This window comes from Macrotis lagotis, chromosome X (genome assembly GCF_037893015.1).
Source record: "Macrotis lagotis isolate mMagLag1 chromosome X, bilby.v1.9.chrom.fasta, whole genome shotgun sequence".
Lineage (NCBI taxonomy): Eukaryota > Metazoa > Chordata > Mammalia > Peramelemorphia > Peramelidae > Macrotis > Macrotis lagotis.
In genome coordinates, this window is record NC_133666.1 from 247,595,765 (window position 1) to 247,613,649 (window position 17,885).

Sequence of the window (17,885 nt, forward strand, 5' to 3'; positions counted from 1 at the left end):
AACTTGTTCAGCTATTCCCCAATTGATGGACATCCTCTCAATTTCCAATTCTTTGTCACTACCAAAAGAACTGCTTTGCATATTTTGTAACATGTGGGACTGTGAAAAACAATTGAACGATAACACAATCTGAGATGTCAGCAGAGAAGAAGGACAGCTTGTCCCCAGGGTCATGGTAGCTTCTGCTCTTGTAGAATAATTATTTTGAATAGGGAATGATTCTGAGAAGTATACTGTTAAATTATAAAAACAGGGTTAAATAATTGCACTTTGTGATGTTGATGGAGAGTTGGATCAGGAAGAAGAACAAAGAAAATTTTTGTCATTCTCTTCCTCTTGGCTCCCTCTGCTGCCATTGCCTTCTCTTCTAAAGGTACCTTGTATCTACTTTGTATTTCTCTTATATGTACTATTTATGCATATGTGTGGAATGCATGTTCCTTCAAGGCAGGTATTGTTTTTGTTTTGTTTTGTTTTGTTTTATTTTTCTGTAATTGGAGAGCTCTCTTAATAAAAGCTTATTTGCTGATTAGTCCCACAATTGATTAAGTTCCATGATTTAAGAAATTTGTAGACTTTGCTTTATACTCTTAATCCTCCTCCCTCCCACTCAAGAAATAATATGATGACATTGCTTCCAAAAAAAAGTTTAAATTAGAAGTTCTAGGAAGTTTTAGACAAAGATTTCATTAGAACCAAGAGGATGGACCAAATGACTTACTGAGAGGCTTTGTAGGTAGAGGATAAAAGCTTTATGGTTAAGTATACTTTTGCACTTTCCCTGAACCAAAGACAAACTCCTATTGTATCCCAGCTTTATATGGGAAGAAAAGGCTTTCTCCTCGCTTGAGAACCCACTCTAGAATGTCTATATTTTTCTCCTTTTTTCCCTCTCGTAATTGCTTTTTCACTAGTGCTGGGGAGGACCAAATAAAGCATCCTTATTCTGTGAGTTCCTCTTGGAGTAGACTTTTATCTTTCTCTCTACTATGATATTTTTCTCAAACAATGAACATAACACATCTTGCTTATGTTACTTGACAATTCCATGAAAAATCACTTCAGCATTTTGTGTTTCCAATATAGCAAGTAGGGAGAAAGGACTGGCCTTTTCTCATTCAGTTCCAACTCAGTTCATTTTTCAAAAAAGGCATCCATAGCAGTGTAGTTACAAGGCACTAGGTAAGCAAATATTCTTAATGTCCCCAAATAATTATTCTAAAAGAGAAGATCCCTGAACACATTTATAGTTAATGTGTAGTAGATATTGAACAAGAAAGACAGAGAAATAGATAGGGCCCCTGTCTTTGAGAAATTTATAATAGGGGGAAAATGAGACATATACATTATAATTATATTATAAGTTAAATGTAATATGCAATATATAATCATATATTGAGATTTAAGATTACACAAGAGAAAATTAATGTGCTATGAGATTAGATAAGGGAGATATAACTTTCAAATTGAGAAAAGGAATGAAGAATCAATGTTGGCTTTACAGAGATTGCATTTGAATAGATTTTAAAGATAAATAGGATGTCATCAATCAGCAGTTATTTGTTAAGTACCTATTATGGTGGTGACTAGGTGATGCAGTGGATAGAGCACTGGCCCTGGAGTCAGGAGTACCTAAATTCAAATCTGGCCTCAGACACTTAATAATTACCCAGCTTGTGGCCTTGGACAAGCCACTTAACCCCATGGCCTTGCAAAAATGCCTAAAAAAACTTTTTTAAAAAGTACCTATTATGTCTCAGACATTGCACTAAGCATGGAGGAGACAGGCAAAAGGAAAGCAATCTCTTCACTTGAGGGTCCTTGTTCATTATTGTTCACTTGTTTCAGTCATGTCTGACTCTCCATGACCCTATTTGGGGTTTTCTTGGAGGAGATACAGGAGTAGTTTGCCATTTCTTCTCTGGCTCATTTTAGACATGAGAAAACTGAGGTAAACAGGGTTAAGTGACTTGTCCAGGGTCACACAGCTAGTAAGTGTCTAAGTTCATGGACTCATGAATATGGGCTTTCCTCATTCTAAACCCAGCATTTTATCCATGGCACCTTGCAGCATTATATTCTGGTAAAAGAAAACATGTTGATATATGGAACATGACCCTTGGCAATTTAACCTCTCAGAACTCTAAGCACCTTTCTAACACAATAAGTTGCAGAGAAGGTATCAACCAGCATTAGCAAAGAGTTTTCTCTTCTGATATTTCTCCATAACAACAAAATCACAGGTCCATCTCTGGACTCTATGCCTTATATGTATGTATGTATATAAATGTTTGGCCTTAATTCTGCAAGAATGAATTGAATCTCAAAGAATCAGGGAGGTAATGTCATGACAAGGATGTGACTTGGATTTGAGTGAGGGAGTGTTGTGCTAAGTCACCAGCTTCACCTTCTCCAGAGTCATCTGGGTCCAGTGGCAGGATATGAATCAGGATGACAGGAGATGGCCCTGGATGTAAGATAATCAGGGTTAAGTGATTGCCCAAAGTCACACAGCTAGGAAGAGTCAAGTATCTGAGGCTGGATTCAAACTCCTGTCCTTATTCCAAGGCCAGTGCTCTATTTACTGTGCCACTTAGCTGCTGGTATACAAGTCTATACAGAACAAAGGAAGGGCAATCTTGAAGGGAAAGGCACTAGTTGAAATAAGTTTTGAAGAAACCCAAAGATTCTCACAGATGGAAATCCAAAGATGTCAAGAGGACTAAGGGACAGCCAGCACAAAAATAAAAAGTCTTGTGTTAGCAACAGTGAGAAGGTCAATGGGACCTAGATTGCCTAGAGGAGTAATATATTATTAACTCCTAAGGTAGGGTGAGACCAGGCTGTGAAGAGCTTTAAATACAAATAGAGGACTTTATATTTGATCCCCAAGATGATGGGGAGAAAGGGAGTCACTTGGGTTTATTGAATAGTGTAATTAGACCTGTGTTTTAGAAAAAAATCACTTTGCCAACTCTTCGGAGATTGAAGTGTGGAGATGCTTAAGGCAGGAAGACCAATCTGGAGGCAGCTCCAGTAATCTAGGCTGGAGGAAATGAAGTCTTAAATAGGTTGGTGGCTGTGTGAGAAGAAAGAATGGAGGACCCAGAAATGTTGTGATAAGACTCGGCAACGATTAGATCTGTTAGATGACTGACAGTGAGGTATCTATCAAGGATTATATTGAGTACCAAGATGAGTGGGAGAATGATGGCATAGATATCAAAAGATATAGGGAAGTTTTGAAAAGAGGTAAGTATAAAGAGAAAAGTAATAAATTCTATTTTACATATGTTGAATTTGAGGTGCCTAAAAGACAGAATTTGAAGTGTCCAGTAGACATAAAGTGCCCTTTAATCCATCTACTTTGTTTATTCATATTTTGTATATTTCCTTAAAGTGGAATCAGCTATATTTTCAAGAGACTCTGTAAAGACTAATGAGTGTTATTATTATGATGATTATCAATATGAAAGTGAATGTCACTCTCTGCATAGGTTAACATGGATTAGACAAATTATGGATTTTTAAAATTTTTTTTTCAAATAGTGAGTTTCAATCATGCCATGGAAACATTAATCATTGAAATGATTGTTTGCAATTCAGTAATTCATCTGGTTTTAGGTGGGACAAAAGTGGTGTCACCTTGTCTGACTTCTTTGTCCTGTACATTAAATTTCTCATGGTAATACTATGGCTACAGAAACTATCAAACTGTTGACTTTTCTCATTGACAAAAGCATTTAATCTGATTTGGTATTGTGGCTACCTTCCTAGTTGTTTGAGTGTTTCTTAGCAATGTTTGGCATCTGCAAGCTTTTTTTTTTCATTCATTAATGGTATTCATTACCATTTTTTATGGTCAGACCATTTTTTATCACTTCTCTCCTCTGACATAATCAAGAAATAATGACTATTATAAATAAAGGCAAACAGTGGGGAAGAGAGGTTCTGAGACTCTTGACCCTGATCATTCAGTATTTGGTGCTGGCTCATGGACACTGAGCTGTATTATTGGGATGAAATTTTAAGTCATATAACAAGTAAACAATTTAAAGGTCATATTGAAAACAGTTTCTTTTCTAGCAAGTTGGCATTTGAGAAAACATGACTAGGTAAAAAATAATTTGAGCTTGATATATATTGATATATAGATCAATATATAAATACATAGAGAGCCTTAAACTCTAAATGGTCTTTTTAAAAAGGTTGTTATGGCAAAGTTGAATTATCAATATCTTTGTACTTTATTACAATGGTAGAAAAGTGATGCAGTGGATAGAACTTTGGACTTGGAGTCAGAAAGACCTGAGTTCAAATGAGGACTCAAACACTTATGAACTGTATGGCTCTGAGCAAGTCACTTCACCTCTCTTTGCCTCAGTTTACTCATGTGTAAAACAGAGATAATAATAACACTTCCTGATCCAGAATTGTTGTCAGGATCAAATGAGATAATTTTGCAAAGCACTTAGACCAGTATTGGTAAATAGTAACTTTGTAATAAATGCTTGTTTCTTCCCTCCCTCTCTCCCTTCCTTCCTAGCAGATTGTCCAAAGTCTTCTAATCTCAAATTTTCTAGATTGCTTTATGGTTACAGGTAAATAGGAAATAAGAACTGTATATATAATTTCCTTGACACAGAAACATTTCATTTGAGGAAATTCCCTCTTCCAGTGTAGATGAACATTTTTCTACAGTCTTACACAGCTGTCATACCCTGAGAGGTTAAATGACTTGTCCAGGATGGGTCACATAGCCAGTATGTGTCAGAGGCAGGACTAGAACCCAGATCTTTCTGGTTCATAGATCTCAATCACTATCCAGAATGACAGAGTATTTAAATATCACAGTCTAAAGGCACTATGTAATTTCCAACTGGGCATTTCTGTTTTTATATTCTCAGGGATATTTCCCTTTAACTTGCTTGGACATAGATTCTTGGAATCACAAATTTAGCCTCACAAAGGTCTTGGTGACCATAAAGTACAACCCCCTTATTTTATAGATGAGGAAATTGAGGTACAGAGAGATTTTTATACTTCTAGTTGGCATCTGAAGTGGAATTTGAACCAAGGTCTTCCTGACTCCAATTGTAGAATCTTATTTACTGCACCAAGTTGCCTTAATTTCCTTCCATTGCCTTAATTCTCTTTTCTCAAAGATGAAGGAAGCCATATATATATGGTACCTAGGTCTAATATAGTGAGAATATGATGTATTTCTAAGTATAGCAGTTGGTACTTAATTTAAAGAGCTCAGCACCTGGGCCAGACAGAACCATGCCAAGCAAGTATAAAGATGTTGCAGCCAAGAACTTTTAGTAAATCTTAATGAATAAAACAACAGCTTGATAGAATAGTACATATTATAGCATAAAGAAGAAGCCTGATGTAGTGGGCAGAGAGCCAGCCTCAAATTCAGGGAAGACCTAGGTTCAAGATATTCCTCTGACACATACTAGCTGTGTGACCCTGGGCAAGTCATTGCCAAGTACCTCAAGTAACTTTCTAAGACTAAAAGTTGCAGAACAGATACTAATCTGTATTGGGAGGTGGAGTTTCCTTACTTGGGAATTCCCTATTTTATGAAATTGTAGGTTATCTATCCCCTTCCTCCAAAAAAAAAAATGTATGCTATAAACAGTCAGAAGAAGAAACATATATTAAGGAATGGTAGGTGGAATGAGATAATGAGAGAGAGATCTGACTTTTGTCAGGGAGACTTCAAAGAAGAGGTGGGTTTTTAGAATTGTCTGAATTACTGGAGAGCATGACTGGGTTACTTTCAGTTCCAGTATAGAAGATATTTCCTTTCATTGAAGGTAAGAGTAAAGCATGGCTTCTCATTTCTTTTGTCCTTTTTTTTCATTTTTTTTCCTTTTCTTTTTCTAAATTACATGTAAAAATATTTTGCATTCATTTTTAAAATTTAAAATTCCAAATTCTCTCTTTCCCTTTCTCCCTTCCCATTCCTTCAAAAGACAAGCAATTTGATATAGATTATACGGTCATGCATGCTATAGCCATGATGCTATAGAAAATAGATACCTCTCCCCCTAAAAAACCTCCAAGAAAAATAAAGTTTACAAAAGTATGCTTCAATCTGCTTTCAGACAGACCCCATCAGTTCTTTGTCTGTAGGTGAATAGGATTTTTCATCTGAGTTCTTTGGAATTGTTTTGGGTTATTATACTGCTCAGAATAGGCTAAGTCATTCATGGTTCCTCATTCCCTACCAGCTTTTGGACTTCTTTAGAACTCTCCATCCTGCCTTCCTTCCCCAGAAAACTCCTCATTGGGAAATTTCATTATCCCCCAAGATTGAAATCTGCCTAGTACTCCCATCTCCAGTAGGCTGCATCTCTGACTACAGGGCAGGGCCAAGGGCTTCAGAGTCTTTATTTAAGGAGAGGACTCAGAAGGATTTTCTCACCATTGTTCAGCAGCTATATTGCTTCTTTGGAGCATAATATAACATCGTGTCTGGGAACCAGTTAGCTTCTTCCCTGCTTTTTAGCATTCTTTTGTTGTTGTCTAAACTTATTAGTTTGTAAGTTCTTTAAGGGTAGGTCTGTCTTTATCTGTATTTGTATCCACCATGTTTAGCAGTGACTGGCATATAGGAATAAATATTTATTGGTGTTTAACAAATGTTTATTGATTGACTGACTGAAACTCCCAGAGGCATAGGAAGAGAAAGTGGGTCTTTGTACTTTTGAAATATTTATATATAATGTCATAGATCATGTTTGCCTACAGTGAAGGTATATCCCATTGATATACTTAGTGTTTAACAACTTCATTACCAGAAGAAAACATGTTAAAGAATCACAGGAATTTGTCTTTATTCTGCCTCTTATTTTCTGGAGTGATGGCTTCATAGCACTTTTTACCCCACTGGGATTGTCCCCCAATAAGCACCTGTCCAGGGATTTAGACCTCTGGCTTTTACCTCCTCTGCTCCCAGGAGATCAGGGTATGTTGTGTAAGCTGACCTTTCTCATGTTGTAGAATTTAAAGATTAGAATTGTAAGAGCTTCTTTGGTCTGCTTTGAACTTCCAACCAGATCAGGATTAGGGAATATTCTTAATCCTAGAGAAATCAGCTCTTCCCAAGAATGTGTTCATATTTACTATTGCTCCCTTTGGTAGGTAATTCAAAATTATACTGAGAACTTTAGATATTTTATCTTTATTATTGATTGAGATTCTTTCTTTCTTTTTAAACTTTGTTTTGATAAAAGTTCCTTTGAATTTGCTCTAGAGAGGCTGCTATGGAAAGCTAAAATCCTTCTCTCCCTTGGATTGCTTGTAAAACTAATAAAAGTGTTCTTGGTAGCCTTTAGTTAAACCACAGAGTGAAGTTTGTTTTCTGCAACAATTTGAACCCCCAGAGTAGAATCCTTCTGCAGCCAGCCCCTCCTGGTAGAGACATGTTTTGTGAGGACAGTGGCACCATTTTCTTTTCATCTGCCACAACTGGCTTAGCATTAATGCCACCTGAAACTTGACTTAGTCCATAAATCAGCATTGTTTATAGTAAGATTTGTTTATTGAAATCTCATATTTTAGAATTTGAAAAATAGTTAACCAATTGCATCCTATAGAGATTATAGTTGTATTGTATTTTTTGAGTTAACCGTAATGACATGAATAATTGGTTGGTAGCCACATGAACATATAAATCTGGACATGTATATATATATATATAATATATTATATATATGTGTGTGTGTGTGTGTGTGTGTGTGTGTGTGTGTTTGTGTTTATATAATATGGGTGGTATGAGTGTTCCTGTGGAGTTTCAATTCTTGTTCTCTCCTCTCTGTGGCATATCGAGAAGGGCTGAAAATTTCCCAAAACTTTTCTCTCTCCTTCCTTAGGGATAGTTTAGCTGTGATCTTTTCTCCAGTCATTTTCACTGTCTTGGTTTCCCATTTTCCCTCTAAACATTCAACCAGTCAATAATCTATAGCTTTTTAAAGAACATATTCTAGATTCTTACCACTTCTTGCTTCCAATTTCTCTGTAAACTTTTAAGTTGCTCTCCCCCGCCCCCCTTCCTGCTGAAAGGCAACAATTATTGTCAGTCCTTCAATTAAAGTCTTATTTGATTTCTTCCTGTTTAGGTTATTATTCGAACCATGTCCAGTCATCCTGATCCATATCTGATCCCTAGACCCTGATGGCTCCAGAGGGGCAAGTCCTTAGCACAATTTGTCTTCCCTCATTTAAATCCAACTCATTTGCAGGTCATGGCATCGCCTTCCTGATGTCATAGTCTTCAAGAATGAAAGAAAAACAACAACAAATGACCAGAACCCAGTTTATAAGATTTCCCAGATCCACCCACTTTGTCTCAGGTTTAAGACTCTGCCTATATCCCACCCATCTGTCATCTAGCTTACAACTTTTCAGTATCAACTTGTTACATAATAGTCTTTTCAAATTTCAAAGCAACTCCTACAGGCATTCTGTTCTTTTACCTACTTAAAACATGCATTCTGATTCTGAAATACAAGTAATTCAGAGCTGATGGGGAGGGGGATTTTTTTCAAGTGTGGTTTGACTGTATAAATGATCTATCATTAGCCAAGATTTTTTTTAACCCTGATTTTCAACCTATCCCTCTTCTACCCATTACTCCCTCTCAACCCCCCAGCATATAGAACCAAGACATGACTTGTGTGTGATGAAGTTTTAAAGGTGTGAAATGAATTGCTAGGGATTCTGAATATCAAATTTTATAAAAGCAGAAAAAGGAACAATGAAAAGTACAAGTTTGCTTGCTTCTCAATCTACTTAATTTTGTATAATGGCTAGCCTTTTTAACACATAATATGCATTTGGAAATTGAACATGTGAGAAATCCCAATACTATATCCATTCCTTATCTATCTGTCTATCTATCTATCTATCATCTATCTATCTATCTACCTGTCTTTCATATATATATATATGTATATATATATATATATATACACATATGTATATAAAGAGAGAGAGTATACAGATATGCTATATTTTTTTAAAGAATGAGAAGCAGAATTGGAAGGATATCATTTACTATATGAAAATGATAGCACATGAATATAAATAAGTTTTTTGTCAATTGAACATTTTGATTTCTCCTCAAACAAAACTAATTAGAAAATATGTTTTTAAATACTTGAGTCTATGATTTTAAAGCCTTCTTTCTCTAAACATAATCATCTTGGAATGACATTTTCTTTATATTTCAGGTTTTGCTGATTTTTGCGAAGGAAGACAGTCAAAGTGATGGATTCTGGTGGGCCTGTGATAGAGCTGGCTACAGATGTAATATTGCACGAACTCCGGAATCTGCCCTTGAGTGCTTTTTAGATAAGCACCATGAAATCATAGTAATTGACCATAGACAAGACCAACACTTTGATGCAGAAGCCGTGTGCAGGTAATTTGTCAGTTTTGTGTACCTAATCTATGTCAGCACTTAACAACTTTATAGGATTCTTCTTATATTTTAATTAGTTCATTGAAAAATATTCTTAAGTGGTTTGTTGATAGTATGACAGATTCCCATTAGAATAGGTATAGCTATATAACAAATTTGTCATATCTTGGTCTACTTCTAAAATTTAAATAATGTTGAAATAGCTGATTCTATATGATAACAGCCTGCCACCCTGACTGTAATGTAACCAAACCAGCTTAAAATGTAAATGGGAAATATTTTACAAAATATATAAAAATATATTAGAACATAGATAATGTTCTTATATGGTTTTCTAAGTCATTATTCAGGGATCCTTATTTATAGTATAGCAGTCCCATTACTATTTGAACATTGACCTCACTGCTCCAGAGTACTCTGTGACTTCACAGAATCATTTGCTGCATTTCAGGGAAGGTATTAACATCTACAAAATTCTTACTCTTTGGCTAGGGTTAAGATTCATATTAGACATTTCTGTCTTTATTGCTCCCTCATCAACAAAATAAAATAAAAAAGGATTAGACCAGTTAAAAATTCTCTTCTCTTTTTGCCTGCTGTAGATGGGTTCTATCAGAGGATTGATAGGATTAATTAGTTAATTAACTAATTAATCAGGATTAATATAAAATTAGCAAAACCAGTCTTACTCCTGAACTTCCAGGTAGCCAAGGATTCTAATTTCCTAGTTTCAAAAGCATTTGAATTCAATGAAGAAAGTTACTTTTATAAGTTTATAAGTAGGTGCTAATGAGAAATAATAATTCAGTCTGGAACTGGGAAAGTTGGGAGGTAGATGTTAATGCCTCACTAATGAAGATAGAGACCAGCTCCAACTCTAACTCAGGAGTCAAATCTGTTGCCAGAAATTTTCACATCTATGTTGAGTATGTTCAAATATTTCATAGAAAAAAATGTAATTTCTTCTAATGAGACAATTCACTAGTGCAAAATTTTAGTGAGATATACTCACCTAAGACCAATAAGTAAATATACCTTAGTAGAATCAGATTCACAGGGTGATTGTATGGGAGATTTCCTAGGTGATGTTGAGAGACAACACAAGATCCTCACCTATCCTTCTCCCCAAAGTACTTCTCCAGTGGCCTATAAGAGGTTCTCACCATTAAAGTAATTGAGCTAAGGTGTTGTTCCCCCATTTAATGCTTTATTTATTCATTAGTACTCACTAAACAATGAACAAATAGGTAGCATGGTGGATGGGGTGCACTGCGTTGGAAATCAGGAAGACTCATCTTCATGAGTTCAAATTTGGTTTCAGACATTTACTAGCTGTGTGACTCTGGGCAAGTCACTTAACCTTGTTTGTTTCAGTTCTTCATGGAGAAGGAAATGGCAAACCACCCTAGTATCTTTGCCAAGAAAATCTCAAATGAAGTCAAAGGAGTCAGATATGACTGAACCATACAATAACTGAAATTTTTATATTATCCATCTACTCCTTCTTCCCATCCCCTCCCTACCCCCAACCTTTGCAGACAAAGAACAGGGTCCCAAGAGAAAGGAACTTAATATAAGTAAGATTTTCTGAGTGAAAAGACATTTTTTAAAAAATCTAGAACTGTCCAGTGAGGGCAAGTGCCTCTGGGTCCTCAGATTTGGCTAAGAGAGAAAGGAGCAAGTCAGCTGTAACTGAACCTGTAATTCATGTTCTTTTCCACCAAACCTTTTGGTGGTCTTTGTGATCAAGCTCTTAGTTGGCCTACAGCATGGCTTTATGCATAGGACAAAAGAAAACAATCAGTAGAAATACACCTAGCAGAACACTGACAAAGACATATGGGAAAAGCACAACAGTAGCACCGGATACCTACATGTTGAGATCTCACCAGTTCACTGTTACAACAATCTGTGCCAACAGTAGAAGGGCCATACATTAGAAATTCTGCTCAAGAGCTCTTCTTTATCTGCTCATTTTAAGTATCCTAACAGACCTTGGTAGAGAGGAGGTCAACATCTGCTTCCTTCTTGCTCCTACAACATTCTATCCTGACTTTATTACTTATGGCAACATTAGAGCATGAGATGGAGAAAACCAAAATGGCACCACAAGAACCTAAGGTAAATCTTTATAATTTAAAAATCTTACCCCAATTGATCTTGAAATTCAAATTATCCTCTACTAAGGTATATTTACTTATTTCATGAAAATAAAACTAAATGTCTCCTAATGAGAGAATTTGGTAAAAGCAAACATTTTAATGAGATATGTTTTCTTCTGAATTCTAGTTTTCTTCTCCCTCTCAACTCTATTACTATAGACTCATCTTTCTCTTTAATATTTGTACAATCATGTTAAATATATTTCCTTGTTAGTCATGTTATGAAGGAAGAACAGATCAGAATTTCTTAACCCTCACTTAAATTATAACTGAAAACAAGTGGATGAGAAACTTGGATATTCTCAAAGATAACTAGTAACCAAAATGAATTGTGTGACATGGGAGATACTGGCACCGGACTGCCTGGCATAGTGTGCCTGCATCAAAGAATGTGCTGTGTTCTATAAGTTTAGCAGAATTTTAGTAGTTCAAAAGAAGCACAAGATGCACAAATTTAGGCATCTCCACTCCAAATAGTCATGTGGAGTCTTGGTGCCTGAACTGTGGTAGAGTCTTCTGAGCTCATATTGGTCTGATCAGTCACATTTGGATATACTGAATTTTGACCTCAACATTATGATGTCTTTTGGTCCTCTTTTAGAAAGAAGGACAACAATCAACTAAAACAGAACAGGTAAAAACAACTAGATCTGGGCAAAGATTCAAGATACTAGATGTCTTCTAAGTCACTAAGTCATAGACTGCATAATCAATTAATCAAGTAAATATATATTGAATATATACTATTTACTAGGCACTGGGTTAAGGATAGTAAGACAAAAGAAAAATACTTTCTGCCTTCAAAGAGTTTACATTCTATAAGAGGAGACAACATGTACATATGTAGTTCTAGGCAAAACATATACAAAGCAGGAAAAAGTAATTGCAGACAGGAAGGAAGAATAATAGATTATTAAATTAGTTCCTAGGAAGATGAATAGATTACATATGAGCACTTGACTTGGAGCAGAAAATCTGAGTTTAAATATTGCCTCAGATACTTGTAGCTATATGACCCTGGTCAACTTACTTAGTTTCTATCAGCCTCAGTTTTTTCTTCTGTAAAATGATGAAATTCAAGCTCATTGACTTCCATATATAAGTTCATGATCCTTTGTGATCCATGAAATTACAAATCTAGTTCATTTCTTATCCCTATTTATATAGGGCAAACTTTTGTCTGGCAGGGCAAATCTGCAGATTTTTAATTTAAGGAATATTTTCAAGCCTTCTGATTCCAAGCATCTTTTGTATTCACTGAATCCAATGCAACAAAAGCTTTTAAATGAGTACTTGTAGTTTATTATAAAAAGAATTCAAATTGCATTTTCTATCTCCAACTGCTAAAGAACATCTTAATTTTGATTTTAAAGTCATTTTTCTGGATTATTATCTTAAAAGAAAAAAAAAACTCCAGCATGATAAAAACCCCAATAATATGCAAATAACTAGAGGATTGTGGGGCCACCAATTTTTTTTTTGTAAAATGGAAATGAAACTAGAAAACATGGAATTTTAATGAAATTTGCCAAGTTTTGAAGTGGAAAATTGGCAGTTCTGTTTTACTGGAAAATTGCCAGGGAAATGCATTGAGTCTCTCTGAATTGAGTTAAAAACAACAACAACAAAGTGAGTTTTTGCTCCAGAATGCATGGGCATCTTACTTTGCAATTCCTCACAGGTCTTCTCATCATTCTTTATAGAAATTCATTTGCTGATTAAATAATTTTGTGCTATTTAAAGTGCTAAGAAATGCCATATTGAATTAACTTGGCAAAGTAAAGACAATGAATAGTGTTGGACTTTGCATCTTCTCGTTTCAGATCAATTCGAGCTACGAATCCTTCAGAACACACGGTTATACTTGCAGTTGTTTCACATATGTAAGTTCTTTTATATTATTTCTCTCAGCTGGAAGGTAGTTGCTTTTCATTCTGAGACATTTGTTTTAAATGTCTCCAATTCAAAATCCAGCAAAACAATAGGGATTTCCTTTGGTTTTTCAGAAAGTCTACTAAAACAGAGGACTAGGAGTTGGGGTTGTCATTTCTTGTGCAAATTTCTGGAAGGATTTGTTTTTCTTTGCAGATTACAAACCTTTATCTTATCTATTTGATTTTAGCAATAGTTAATGAATTGAAAAGGTCATCTAATATTAGGAATTAATTTTAAAAAACTGGGGAGGAACTTTGGAGAGAATTATTCTAAATTATTCTTTAAAAAAATGGAAAATTATTGGTTTTTTCACTTAAGAAGAAACAAAGTTAGCATGAGTACAATATTGTGTATTCATTGGGAGGAAAAGAAGACTGTCCAGCCAGAGCCTTAAAACAAGAAGTTCTAGGGGAGAGGACAGATTCATAGATTGATAGAATGAAGCAGAACCTCAGCAATCATTATGTCCAATCGCCTTGGATAAAAATAAATGAGGAAGATAGGAACAGAACGGCGAAGTGGCATATATAAAGTAACACAGTTAGTGTTAGTAACAAAGTTAGTGGCAGAATTAGAAGAAGGAACTAAAGTCTAGATATTCAGAGAAAAGGAAAAGAGACCAAAAAATGACAAAAGGAGTTTGGAGAATATTCCTAGCCAGTTGGGTTTTCTCAATTTGATTACTTAGAGTTTGTTGTAAGTAAACTGATTGATCAGCAATTGTTTAAACAAAGAGAGATGATTTGAACTTCACGTGTCATTATTTGAAGTTGGCCCCATCAGTTTAGAAACATTGGAGACACTAAGAGTTCTGAGAAAGTAGGAATCTTGTTTTCTTCCTATTGTTGCCTTTGGCCATTATTAATATTGATAAAAATAAAAGATGAATGAGTGACTAAGGCCTGTTGGAAATTGAACATATTATAGTGATGGTAATAACTTCTATCATTAAGGACTTCACAATCTAAGAGGTAGGTCAAGATGGATGATTCTTTTGTTGATTCTTTTCATGATGAGGAGAGCCCCAGGAAAGACTGTGCTTTGACATATGTATGCAGAGAGAGCATGGTATCAAGGGAAAAGTCCTGGTTTTGGATTTCCAAGATATGAATTTGAATTCCCCATTTCTCAATTACTCACTTTGTCAAGTCAACTTAGATATTTTAGTCATCAGTTTTATTATTTATGAAATGAGATAATTTGACCAAATGACCTCTAAGGTCATTTTCCCATGAAAATCCCAAGACCTTACGACATTTTAGTTCAAAGGTAGATGGATAGAATGTGTAGTCATGTGGTAGAATTATCCTTCCACCAAGATACCTTTATCAGTTATAACCTGAATTCCTTTTCCCCAAAGTTTCTCCTCCCAACTCAATCCCAGATTGCTTTTTACTATAAAAATGAATAGAAATTTTGCGCCACCATCCTTCATATCCCCTTGAGGACTGTTGGTTAATAGAATCCATAAAATCTTTTTTTATGTATGGTAATGCATGATTACAGTCTAACACATCTTCTTTCTAATCCTTTTTCTTTCATTTTCTCCTCAGAAGAACCTGAGATGTTGACAGTAGGTTAACATCATAAAAGTAAAGACAAAAATTTTACTTAGTCCACACACCTTCTATTCTAAACTGGTTATTTCTACCTACCCTTTCACCTTACCCTCCCCTCCCCCAAACCAGTGAAGCTTATAATTGTTTTTATTTGCCTGACATTAATTAGTCCTAGATTTGTGCAAGTGGTTATATCTAAGGCTGATATCTTGTTTGGGGAGAGATAATCTATCCTGAGTTGAAAAAGAAAAAGTTTCCTTTTAGGTCCCAAATTTATCTGCAAATCTCATTATAAATCCAGGGTGACCTCAAAGTCTTAGTTCCATTTTGAGCTTTACTAAAAATTTTTGGGACCCCTTATAATAGACAAAATTTTAATATCAAATAAAATATCAGGCAATGGAACTGTTCTTTTAGATTTTCATCTCTTTATCCATTTATTCAGTTTTAATTAGTTTCCTTTCAATGGTGTGTTCTAATGTTTTTTACCCCTTTGATAAAGGATTTCTCTATAATATCCTTTCTCTCTCTTAATAGAGACAGCCCTACCTGCTTGGGTCAAGGCTATTGATGAGATATAGCTGCTGGCATTGCTCTTCATCAAACATTGGTTGTCAGACCAGCTTTGATTAATAGATATTTGCAGTGTCTTTAATGTAATTTGAGTCTATTTCTATTGAAAATTGTTTCTGCTTTAGAAACTCTAACATATATATGTGTACATATATATATATATGTATATAAATTCCCCATATAACTTATTTATGAATGGACCTTTATTCACAAGTCAGCTAGTTTTTGGTTTGTGTCATCTGCAAAATATGAACTCTTCAGTCGCTATCCCATTGTTCATGAGAGTTTGAAGGAAAAATGGGAAATGAAAACTTTTCTGATAGCTCTTTAGTGGCATGAGGGTGAATGGGAATAAGCATACCTCCTTCACCTTCTGCAGCATCGATCTGCATGTCATTGTACCTTGGAGATAGAAAAGGTCTTAGAAATAATCTAGTCTAAACTACTGATTTTGCACATGAGAAAACAGATGCCCAGGAAGGTGAAGGGATCACTCCTAATGTTTCAAATCTGAGGCATTTGCAAGAGATAAATCAGAGCCGCATTAGCTCCACATAGCTGGGGGTTTTTTTTTAGTTTTTTTTGCAAGGGAAACGGGGTTAAGTGGCTTGCCCATGGCCACACAGCTATGTAATTATTAAGTGTCTGAGAACGGATTTGAACCCAGGTACTCCTGACTCCAGGGCCAGTGCTTTATCCACTGCCACCTAGCCGCCCCTCAAATAGCTGTTTAATGGAGGTGGTAGCAACCACTGAATAGTATGATAAGCATTGGATTTGGACTGTGGGATCCTAGTTTGAGAGAGCTAAAGGGAACCTTCAAGGTCATTTAATCAGAGGACTTGGATTTACAGCCTAGCTACCTTCCTTGCTACTTGTGAGACTTTGGAGAATTTCTTCTCTCTGGGTCTCAGTTTCCAGTTGGTAAAATGAGGAGATTAGATTAGAAGATTGATTGAGTCTTTTCCTAGCTCTAAATTTTATGATTAATCTTATGCTGATGTTTGGTTTATGTAGGATTTTTTATTTTTTGTTTATTTTTTTGCATCTGAAAATGTTATCGAAAACCACAAAGAGATAAGAACATTTCATCCCCAGGAACATACACAGTTCTATATCCCATTTGAACACACCTATCTACAAAGTGCCACCCATTAAGACAAATTAAAAAGGAGTCTTCCGTTTGGGCCATTGTTGGAGCTAAATATATGTTTGCCTCATTGCTCTCTTTCCATATTTCAGTGTGAGGATTCCTGGTTTGTATCTGCTGAGTGACCACATTTTCTGCTTTGCTGCAGATCGGGTGAACGTGAAGAAACATCAGTCCTTCCTCTTCTCCATGCAGGCTTCAATAGGGTATGTAGAATCTTTCACTTCCTATAGATAACATCCTTAAAACAATCCTTATTCAAAAATAAGGCAAGGTTGAAAGACTCAACCCTTTGTACCATGATATGTTTCAGAGAGCAATAACCTCTGAGCTTATCATAGAGTCTGGCACAAAGCAGGCATTTAATAATAATTAAAACATATAAATTATTGATTGTAATTAAAATAACAATTATAATAAATTATCTTATTGTGTTGTGTTATAATAAATAATTAGCTAATCATGGATGAAATAATTGACAATTTTTGGCTTAACTAATGATAGTTCTAATTTGCTTCAAATTATGAGGGAAAAAGAGTAAAACTTGACCAACTGTTTTGAGGAGTTTTCTTCTGAGAATATTGTTATTGTATGTCTGTCACATGCCAAAGTTACGAGTTAAGTCCTTCAAAAACACATATCCAATGGGCAGCTAGGTGGCACAGTGGATAGAGCACTGGCCCTGGAGTCAGGAGTTCCTGGGTTCCAATCTGACCTCAGACACTTAATAATTACCAATTACCTAGCCATGTGGCCTTGGGGAAGCCACTTAACCCCATTGCCTTGCAAAAACTAAAAAAAAACAAAAAACAAAAAAAAAATGTATCCACGTACCTCAGTTCAAAGCTTCATAGTCCTTATATATACATATTTTTGAACCAGATGATGTGTATGTGTTTCATAGTTTTATATCTATGTCCCTTAGACATGCTTTAATCGTGGTGTACCTGATATCAATGAAACTATCCTGAAGAAGTATGGTTTCAGATCTCTAAGTTCATTCATTCATTTATTCAACAAGCAAGCATTTTTTTTAATTTAGGCTTATCTTTTTAAAATATATTTTTATT

The 17,885-nt window shown here is 35.3% G+C and overlaps 1 protein-coding gene across 2 annotated transcripts in view; it reads left to right on the top strand.

The window, feature by feature from the left end:
- PDE8B (phosphodiesterase 8B) overlaps positions 1-17,885 on the top strand; it is a 312,928-nt gene that overhangs the window by 176,696 nt on the left and 118,347 nt on the right. For both annotated transcript variants that reach the window (XM_074202145.1, XM_074202146.1), the window contains exons 3-5: positions 9,246-9,436; positions 13,422-13,481; positions 16,964-17,021. In XM_074202145.1, coding sequence (XP_074058246.1) covers positions 9,246-9,436; positions 13,422-13,481; positions 16,964-17,021 — 309 coding nt within the window. The remainder of the gene's footprint in view (positions 1-9,245; positions 9,437-13,421; positions 13,482-16,963; positions 17,022-17,885) is intronic.